Source organism: Larimichthys crocea, chromosome XIII, assembly GCF_000972845.2.
Source record: "Larimichthys crocea isolate SSNF chromosome XIII, L_crocea_2.0, whole genome shotgun sequence".
In the NCBI taxonomy this organism is placed as follows: Eukaryota; Metazoa; Chordata; class Actinopteri; family Sciaenidae; genus Larimichthys; species Larimichthys crocea.
Genome location: NC_040023.1, coordinates 15,460,668 through 15,471,539, shown reverse-complemented (window position 1 = coordinate 15,471,539; position 10,872 = coordinate 15,460,668). Strand labels below are relative to the sequence as shown.

The window sequence follows — 10,872 nt, the reverse complement described above, 5'->3', positions numbered from 1 at the left end:
ATGTATTGGATCACATAGGATCGTACAATTGTACCCAATGAAGTGGCCAGTCGCGACAGAACATTATTTATTACTTATATTATCAACATTTATATGATTGTACATTGAATCTGCATCATCAGGTTAGTTCTGTATTTTATTTTTCTCTCGTGTCACTGTGTATGTATCGATAACTAACACCATTTTTAAAAGGAGTCGCTCTTTTCCCGTCATCATCAGTCTCTCCATCACGCGCTTCCTTCGCTGTATTGGTGAGAGAGGATGACGCGCGACCTGTACCTGCGAGGGATGCGTGCGTCTTGCGCCGGCCGGGCATGCGGCCTTGGGGGACGGATGATGGGGATGCGGATGCCATGGCAACAGACCGATTAGATCCGGACCTTTATATGCACATTTATTTATTTAATATTTCATTTGCTTTCGCTGCGCGCCGCTGTGGACGTGCCGGCTCGACATCTGAGTGTTGAGCCAGAGTGATAAGTAAATTTAAGCTTTAGACTGGACTCCGTCGACTCTGGAGAGTCTGTGAATGAGCTGCCACCTTAACCGCTCAACAAGTTGTTGTTTTTTTTAAAGAAGGCTTTTGAATTCATCAGAGCGCACCGGCTTATTTTAATGAAATACAGAGCCCGATCATCTGCCCTCGGTGCCATAAGAAGGGAAAGGACGCCGCCGTATCCTTGTAGTCTGGACACAATGTCATTGAAAGTCGGCAGAAGTGGAAGTAGATGGCAGCGACTGCTGATGAGAGAGCTCAAGATTTCGGGCGTCAGACTCTGAACACCTAACCAAGTTCATTCTGACATCAGTTTTTACAGAGCCGCTCTCCTCTGGCTGTCTGAGCGCTTCAGTCACGGCAGGCAACATTTCAGCGCGCCTTCCATCATGATGAGTGTTTTTCCACTCGGATACTGAACATGACAACCGATTTCTGGAAACATGGGCTAGATTTTAGGGGTAAATAAGGCTTGTTTCTGCACGTCTTGTGTGTCCACGTCGGTCTGTTTTTCTGTGCGCGTGTTTCTCGTGCTTGTCACAATGAATCAGTGCGCCTCGGAGTGTGAGCGCCCTATTATGTGCGTCCCTTATGTCCATTAACGACCCATCCCTCCTGACAGAGGATCAAGTGTCCTTGTCATTCATCCGCGGATGAATGTTCCTCACTCTACCACCTTACCGCTCAGGTCATCTCTTGCATGACGATATATGTAGAAAATAGCAAAACTGGGTGAGCAGCCCATGACATACAGTCTACACAGACAGGACACAGACGGCCAATGAGCGGCGAGCTCCGTTATCTACAAAAGACCGGGAATCCGGTGCCAATATGACCGGCTTCGGAGCGTTGAGGGCGGCTGTGGAGAGGAGAGGGAAGGCCTTGGGGGGAGAGCAGCGTTTCAAGGACGAGGAAGGAGGAATGATAGAGAAACATCTGTAAGGGCAAAAAGAGGAAAAGTGAAGCTGCTGGCGTCACACCGGCAGGGTGGAGGATTTAATGTCTGGTTGGGGCTTTTCCAAGGGCACATAGGTAAGCATGGCCACATCGGTGAAGAGAGGGCGGAGGTGTGAGCTGTCGGCTCCAGGAGAATGACTAAAGATACAGAGTGCACTTTTCTTTAGCTTCTTCAATTTAACATTCAGATTGACATTGTACTCTAAACAGGTCAACTATACTAAACAGTAGTTTTTCTGAGGGGGTGGGAGTTACAGGTTATATTCACCCTCCTCCTCCTCCCCTGAGTTGGGATGGATGGGGTGGCTGGGGGTGTGGGTACACCCAGTAACACTGGAGGGTCTGGGGGTGACAGCCTCACCAGACGTAATGGAGGGGACTCAAAGAGGCGCAGTAAGGGCAGCCTGCCCTCTCCGGGTTACAGGCTGTCCCAGGCCTCACTGGAAGGGGAGAGGGGCTCCTTTGGGGCAGACAGCACATCTTTAGGTGGACGTGGACGTCGCCTCTCCATCATGAGCTCCTCCACCAGAGACGGCCTTCCCTTCCGCACAGCAGGCACCCCAACCACCCCGGTGCCCCTCCCGCCTCCGCCATCTGCCTCCTCTGCCACAGCCCATCCTCCTCTACGTTCAGTGGGCTTTGCATCGTCCCGTGCCGCCCTGGCCTCCACTTCCTCCACTGGGACTGGAGTGATGGTTGTGGCCACCGGCCTAGAGACCACCACCACCACAGCCTGCAACACCACTGCAGCAGGGACCCCTGAGATGGTGGGTCAGTCTGGACTGGGCGGGTTCGGCATGGGGTTGGACGGGGAGGACTACAGCACCTCCAACCAGAGCACCTTCATCCAGAGACAGTTTGGAGCCATGCTTCAGCCTGGGGTCAACAAGTTCAGCCTGCGCATGTTTGGATCCCACAAAGCTGTGGCACTGGAGCAGGAAAGGCTTAAATCAGCAGGGGCATGGATCATACACCCCTACAGTGACTTCAGGTATACACACACACACACACACACACAGCCTCCACAGCAGCATGTTGGTTTGTAAAATAAATGCCACTTGTAGAAGTAAAATACATTTAATGTTCTTTTGTTAGAAAGAAGGATCAAAGCAAGTTGAAATTGTGCTCACTGTAGCAGGCACACTTGAAGCATAATGATGGACACTTAAGTAGTGGGAGGAACAGGGAAAGAGAAACAGATCATACGTTCAGCAGCCGCTTCAGTTGTTAACAGGGGAAATGGGGAGGAGGACAACTGGGAGGAGAGAGAGGCACGCAGGAAGCTAAATATATATTGCTGGGGACACACAGAGTGTATAGGAAGTGATATGAGGGTTAGAGGAGAGGCGAAAGATAAGTAATGGGAGTCTCCAGAGAAAACAGGTTATAGAATAGAGACAGAGAATGGTTGAAAGGCTACAAGATAGAAACCTAAAAAGGGAGTGGATGAAAAGTCCTTGGAGGCATAGTGAAGCCAGAGGGAGAGGTGTGTTTATGGAAAGGGCAAGGCCTCAAGAATAGACACCGTGCAACAATGGCAGGTCTCCATTTGTAAGTGAGACAATAAACACTAGGCTAATTGGAGCTGCTGTTTCCAGAAGAAAAGGTTTCGCAGTTAGAGGGAGTCAGAGGTGAGAAGATGCAAATTAGGGTGACAAATTTAGACAAATAAGAGGTGTTCAGGCTGAGCAGGGAGCTGCGAGAGATGCCTTCTATATCAATTAGGTAAAATGTTAAGTGTGATTTCATGTGAACAGTGGGTGAACCCAGCACAGCACTCCCTACTGGTGACTTTATACAAGGACCTGTCTTCTCCTGAGATAAAAATGACTATTGAGGTTGTTCATTTTGGGGTTTCTTGAGTGAAAATCTCCTTGTAAAGACAAACCTGGTGGTAATTTCTCTCGTGGAGAATGTTTGCTTCCATTTGTTTGAGTGTCTTAAACACACAAGGCCGAATTTCATTCGACCTCACATGGTTTTAATATTTGCAGACGGACGTGTCAAGCATCCTTAAACATGCTGGTCATTGGCTTGATAGAGAATATGCATGAACACATTCCTAAATGTGCAGGTGGACAGGGGAGGGACAGCATTCATAATCTCCTCACAGACTGCAGCAACAATGGATGACTTGATCCCCAAGGCTCCTGGCCCACTTTTGTCTCATCAGCCACACACACTGGTGCACACACACACACATATACTCAGTCATTTTGTATTGTCTGTCAATTTGATGATCACTAGACAAGTGCTGCTTATAAGTCTGCTCACAGAAGATACGGTGAATGAGGTCAGTGAGGGGTGGAGGGAAGGATGGATGAAGGAGTGTGGATGGATGAATGACCTGTTGAATCTCAGTCCCTCCTGCACTTTATTGATAGTCATGCGAGATATCTAATGATGTTAATAGTCCTAATTATCCCATTGCAGAATCACAATTGAATGTTGATCAATTATGTATGACACCCTTAAATTATGCAAGTTGAGTATGCATTATGCATAATTCAGTCATCTAACTTTTCAGTTAAGTACCTGTAGTCAGGAGCGACGTCTGAAGAGGAACTTTGGGAGGCCGGAGCGAGCGAGGACAATGAAAGACAGATTACTTCCAAAGCCCCTTTATGTGTTTTTGTCCCGGTGCTGACCTTGAGCATAAGAGTCTGTGCGTGTATCTTCAGTAATATGTACTGTATGCTTGTGTGTGTGGTCTGTCTTTATTGAGTCTGCTGATAAGCTCTCGCACACTTCACCTCATTAAGAAAAGATGCATTGCTGCTGCACCTAGGAGAATACGTAACGAGAGGCAGGAGAGGTGAAGATAAGTCACACGCTGGAACAACACGAGGCATTCAAAGTGGGATGAAAACAGAAAGACGGGTGGTTTGGCTGTCAACGCAAATGAGTTGTGTTGAAACAGAGTTGGTGGCATTACACATATAGTAACAGATTTATTACATAATAGCTGGTTGCTGTTGTGCTTGTTTGTCTGTACGTCAGGCGGGATGATGGGTGAAAACTTGCTCAGAACTGACATCTGGCCAACCGCGAACAGGGAACCAATCAGGGACCGCTCAAGAGACACTTGGCCTCAATTACAGCAGAATTAGTGTTTTGGTTTGACAACAGCTGAGCAGGTAGATGCAGGTCACATCTTCTCTAGCACCTGTTAATGTTCAAAATGGCATACTGATGAAGCCGAGGAGAACAGCTCTGATTGCATTTGCAATTCCTATTTGTACACAAAAACACAGTGTGTGTGTGTGTGTGTGTTTGTGCATTTCAAGAGTAAGACACACAAGTGCACATACATGTATACCTGAACAGACACAATACATGATTCACTGTCGCATCAGTCCACAGTTGTGAGATCAGAAACCAGACCTTGTCGGGTATTTAACCCAACATAACAAACCTCCACGTTGTTTTTCAGCTCGGATGACGTCTTCTCTTGTCTATTTGGTTTTCATTTGTTTGAACTCGATCCAGCTGCCACATCTCAGCATGTATAGCAAAATCTAGTACACTCTAGTACTAGAGGCTGATTAATGTGCAGTGACATGCTCAATGTCATCTACTACATTACTCAGCAAGCTGAAACATTATTGCTCCATGCTGTTGAGGTTAGATTAACCCTCGTTTAAATGGGCGCAAGCTGTCTGAGAGGAGAACATTGCGACAGTGCGCAGATTTGTGTTTGCAGACAAGTATGGGGAAAGACATTTCTCTAAAAGATGATATAGTATATAGAGCAGTGGAGGTAATATACTCAGATCCTTTACTTAAGTAAAGGCAACAATGTAAGAAGACTCCATTACAAGTAAAGAAGTATTACTAGTGAAATGTACTAAAGTATAGAGGTGAGGGTACATGTTCTTCAGAAATAAGCAGTAATATATCATTAAATTACATGCTTAGATTATTAATACTGATACATCAGTACATAAGTAGCATTTAACGGTTGTATTTATAGTTCAGCCTGAGATGATTTATAGTGAAGGGAAGAAGAAAAAACAAGTTTCTAACAAAGTTCTAATACAGGCAGAAAAGTTTGTCATGGACTTTTCTCTAATCTTTGCTTTTTTGTGGCATAATGGATAAGTAAAGTACCTCGAAACTATACGTAGGTACACTACTATTTTAGTTTCTTGATTAACTGAATAATTAATTTAGTCAGTAAACACTGATCTCTTTGTCTGAGCACCAATCTAAAATCCAAAGATATCCAGTTTAATATCATCGAGTGTGTGGAAACCAGCAAAAGAAAAGAAAGGCTGGAGAATCGAGTGTGTGGAAACCAGCAAAAGAAAAGAAAGGCTGGAGAAGTTTTAGCTTTTTTCTTTAAAAAAAAGAAAAAAAGAAAGAAAGAAAAGAAAGAAAGAAAGAAAGAAAGAATTTGAAGTGATTCATCGATTAAAATTATTTTCTGTTGATAGACTTATAGCTCAGTTTTCAGCATCACAGGAAAGACAAAAATTAAGACACACATATTTAACAACCTTACAAACACAGACAATATTTCTTTGAGCAGAAGTTGTGATTGTTACTACTACATACAATGACAAAAACAAAAGTTTGCATCATAATAAAGAAAAATTGTGTCTCTCAAGAAGAGGCTGTCAGGTCATGTCTTTAATCAGAACATATAGTATTGACCTTTGGGGAATATTTTGTATATGGATAGCAGTGGCAGAGATAAACAACCAGCATAGTATGATATGATTTACAGAATTGTAATCAGAGATAACGAGAAAGCGTGTCCTCAAGGTCAGGAATACATTTCCAGCTAGAATCACTGCATTACTGTAAATAATCCCTTTATTTACTGCCAGTGATTATAAAGTGATACATCTGTCAGTATAAGTGACAAAGTCAGAGAGAAGTGTGTGTGTGTGTGTGTGTGTGTGTAGCAGAGTGATGACTCATACTTAATCTTCATCAGTCTAGCAGTAGCGTCACATCATGAGTTTGCGTTACTAAATTTGCGCTCAGTAGTGGTTGACCACAGAGCTGTGAGTGTGTGTCCTCACAGATAGAGAAGGAGTGTTTGTACAGAGGAGGAGAGAGGACGCAAGAGGAAGCGAGGCATTGATATGGGTTAAGGTGATAGATCAAGGGATTTAGGAGGAAGAAGACAGAAAGATGACAGGAATCATCTCCAGATGATTGCATCGCCTCTTCTGTCACACTTTAATCACTCGCATCACCCCAGTGTTATGACTGATTCCCCGTATTTTTATGAGAGGGCGACGTCCTCCTGTAATACCCTCCAGCATGAAACACAGATTGATGAGGCCTCTCAAGGTTACTGATCATTTGCATCACTCTATGTTAGAATATCTTTCTCAATTCAGTTCTGCTCTGCTTCATTGGTATTAAAGATAAAGGGTGTACTGCATGTTGCATTTTCAAAGGATGAAGTTGTCTGAAGCGAAACATTCATATGTACCACTCCTTGACAAGGCTTATCAAAGGCTACAAAGAAGTATTTGCACTTCTTAGCATCCTGGATGATGGCCAAGTTATTCTGGCTCCTGGGAGTTTAAAAAGGGGAGACTGTATACAGAAATACTTTAACATATGGATATATATAAGGAAATGTGACACAAGGGATTAACTAAAGGAAAGGGTCATACTGGTAGCAGGGGAAGAGAAAGACCAAAAAGTGTTTACACACCCAAATCTATCTGAATTATCCTTTAAAGTGACACTGCACCCATTTTATACACACAGGCCACTCCTCATGGAAAATATTACTCAGCTGAAAAAAACAGCTGCATCATGTCTTCTGTGGCTCTTTTATAAGCTCTGACAAAATAACTCTGAATATGTGTATGTAATGCTGACCTGGGGTAGTCTGGGTACAAACTGGGAGGGAGGGAGGGAATTAAAATACACTATCCAGATGTATTATAGGATTTATAGGATCCAGTCTTTTTTTTTTACCCATACAGGACTCTCAAAGTCAGGATATCTTGGCCTCTGCTGTTACAATTTTCTGGAAATACCACTTTAAATCTTTTCTTTAAGGTTTATGCATTAAACACAAGGCAGTAAAATCGTCTTCATCTTCATCACTTATCATCTTCTTCAGTTCGCAGCAACAGAAGAGAAAGATTAGGGTAGCCTCTTTATTTTATCACTTCCTCAAAGTATGTATTGAATACATCAGACTTTTTTTCAGCAGACATTTTGGCTTGTCAGAGTATGAAAAGATCATTTTGTACCAACAGGAAATGATACCTTAGTATCGTTTCTGACTTTTGAATGTAACTGTCAATTAAACTTCATGAATAGAACTACAATTATTTTTCTAAGAGTCAGTACTTATTTATTTTATTTTCTAATATCTATCTGGAGCTGTTTTACCACCCACGATTGATTTAATTTTATCCAACAGTGAGCAGCTGCTCCATTTCCTTTGTGCATTGTATTGTTTTGTCACTTTTTCCGTATGAACATGCTACTTAAAACCTGCTGAGACTTAGTATGGATTTGGGATACGCCAGATGACAATGTCAGGACGGAAATAGCTAAAAGGATTTCAGACAATTCCTCCAAAATATCTTCAATTAAAAAGGCCTAAAAAAGTCTTAGACTACACATATTTACATCACAACAGAAAGTAATAAAACACAGTTGTCTTTCTCTGTCTAGATTCTACTGGGACCTGTTGATGTTAATGTTGATGATGGGGAACTTAATCATCCTGCCAGTGGGCATCACTTTCTTTAGAGACGAGAACACTCCCTCGTGGATCATCTTCAACGTAGTCTCAGACACTCTCTTCATGGTCGACTTGGTTCTCAACTTCAGGACCGGCATCATCAAGGAAGACAACACTGAGATATTGCTTGACCCCAGGTCTGTAGAAGCATTTGTGCATTGTGTATTAGTCTTATATGTCAAGTGTTGGGACACTGTTTATGTGTATGGTCTAGAATTTTAACACATCAGCTCTGTCGCTACAAATGTAAATGTTCTCTTCTGGCCATCTGCTGGGTTTGTGTTAAAACAAATCATGTGTGAGATGTGACAAGGTGGCGTGCAGCCAGTGGCAGAGCTTTGTTCATGTTTCAGTTCTGCTCCTGTTGAATATTGATGAGAATCATTTCATGCCAGCTAAATGTTGGAATCACTTCCACAAAGCTTCATTGCCAAATTGAAAATGTCACTGCCCTTCCTTCCTGTTCGAACTCAGGGCGATCCGCCAGAACTACCTGAAGAGCTGGTTCCTCGTGGACTTTGTGTCATCCATCCCAGTGGACTACATCTTCCTGATGGTGGACAGTCTCGACTCTGAGGTCTACAGGACAGCCAGGGCACTGCGTATCGTCCGTTTCACAAAAATCCTGAGCCTGCTTCGACTGCTCCGCCTGTCCAGACTCATCCGCTACATCCACCAGTGGGAGGAGGTGAGAAACAAAGATCAGGAAACAGTTTTTGTGTGAAATGGTAGTTCAAAAACACATTTAACATGTATGGTATGACTCATCACAAGCCTTTTACTTAGAAAGTATCAGAAATAAATACTCTGAGGCCTTTCTAAATTGCATTTTTGAGATAAAATACTCACTTGCCCTCTTCACCCATTATTTATTTTCCTCCTCCTCTGCCCCTCTGCTCTTCGTCAGATCTTCCATATGACCTATGACCTTGCCAGTGCCATGGTGAGGATAGTTAATCTAATCGGTATGATGCTGCTGCTGTGCCATTGGGATGGCTGTCTCCAGTTCCTGGTCCCCATGCTGCAGGACTTCCCTCCTGACTGCTGGGTTTCCAAGAATCTGATGGTGGTGAGTTTCTAAGAAGTCATCTGCATGTATGTGACTATTATTTATAATATGTTTCAGTGAGTGATTTTATTGTGCAAAGAACCAAAAAAAAGACATGATATTCAGTTTGAGTTGAATGAAACACACAAAGCACTATCTGAGCTTGTTTGAACAGCATGTACAACATTTATTTCAGATGAATGCAGATCAGAGATTCAGACAAGCTCTGTTTTGGGTTATCTGTGTGTGTACAGAGAGAGGGTGTTTATCAGATTTGACATTGTTTGCTCCTTATCTGTGTTAATTGGCTCATGCAGCGACACGTCCAGTTGGACTGATATTGACTCTCATCATCAAAAAAAAAAAAAAAAAAAAAAAAAATCCAATTAAAATCCTCAACAGAGATCAGGTGGAGGCCTGGGGACTTGCTGGAAATTTCATCACGTGCATGCAGACGTACGGACGTGGATGCATGATGAATGCACACAGATACACAGCTGTATGAATAGCTGACTCACGCCTCGCTGGTTGCCTGGGTGACTGTTGCTAAGCAGGCTGATGCTAGGATTTTCCCCAGAGAAAGTCCCCTCATCCATTGGACCATTAACATCTTGGTATAATTGGGCTCAACAAAACCTAAAAGAGAAGGGTGCACACATGTATCAACGTAACCTGTTCTTTTTTATTTGTTTTTATTAGATTTATTTTATAACGCATCATGTCCGCCCTTTTATTGTCTGTGCAGTTTTATACGTTCTGCAGCTGTTTCGAAGCAGAGTGGGTTTTGACAGTTAAATTGCCTGCTGTTATATGTCATGATCTCAGCTGCATTTTGTGAAATGGTGTTGCTGAGCACCCCTGCTCCTGTAAAAGAAAAAAAAAACCCTCCTGTACCCTGACTAAATTAAGAACAGTTCAATGTTGCAGCGCCTTTTAATTAACACTTGAAACTTCTTTTACTCCTCTTGTCACCCTCTCTGTCTGTCTCCTACTCACAGAATGACACATGGGGCGTGCAGTACTCATACGCTCTATTCAAAGCCATGAGCCACATGTTGTGTATCGGTTACGGTGCACAGGCTCCAGAAGGGATGACTGATGTGTGGCTCACAATGCTCAGTATGATCGTTGGTGCCACCTGCTACGCCATGTTCATCGGCCATGCCACAGCTCTAATACAGTCACTAGACTCTTCACGACGACAGTATCAGGAAAAGGTGAAACATGACGCTCATCCATCTGTTACTCCATCCATCTGTCCCTGATGTACTTTTTATAGTTCAGCCATAAAATCTAATAATCATTTTCTTCTGAGGAGTGCAACTAATGATCATTTTCATTATAAATGAAGCTGTGGGTTGGTTTTTCAATCAATCAATTTATGTTTCAGTCTATAAAAGGTCAGTAAAAGTACAAATAGAAGTTGTTTTGTATGAAGGGTTTGCAAAAAATCTGACAAACCGTTGCAGAGCTAGAACCAGTGAATGTTTGACATTCTTGCTTCATAGATAATTTTCTGGCAAAAAAACAAATCTCACCTGCCACCCTGGTCTCAGGTCCCACCAATGCTTCCGCAATGTAAAACTGGGGGAGTCTCAAATTCATCTTGCAAATTTTCTTGTTTTTCTTGGGGAAATACTGGAT

At 43.0% G+C, this 10,872-nt stretch overlaps 1 protein-coding gene across 1 annotated transcript in view; it reads left to right on the top strand.

Annotated features, from left to right (window-relative positions):
* The first annotated feature begins 336 nt into the window (after positions 1–336).
* Positions 337–10,872, top strand: part of LOC104920554 (potassium/sodium hyperpolarization-activated cyclic nucleotide-gated channel 2) — a 15,870-nt gene continuing 5,334 nt past the window's right edge. Inside the window, exons 1-5 of the mRNA XM_019253942.2 lie at positions 337–2,444; positions 8,111–8,317; positions 8,655–8,868; positions 9,088–9,249; positions 10,227–10,445. Of these exons, the coding sequence (XP_019109487.2) occupies positions 1,747–2,444; positions 8,111–8,317; positions 8,655–8,868; positions 9,088–9,249; positions 10,227–10,445 (1,500 nt within the window). The 5' untranslated portion in view covers positions 337–1,746. The remainder of the gene's footprint in view (positions 2,445–8,110; positions 8,318–8,654; positions 8,869–9,087; positions 9,250–10,226; positions 10,446–10,872) is intronic.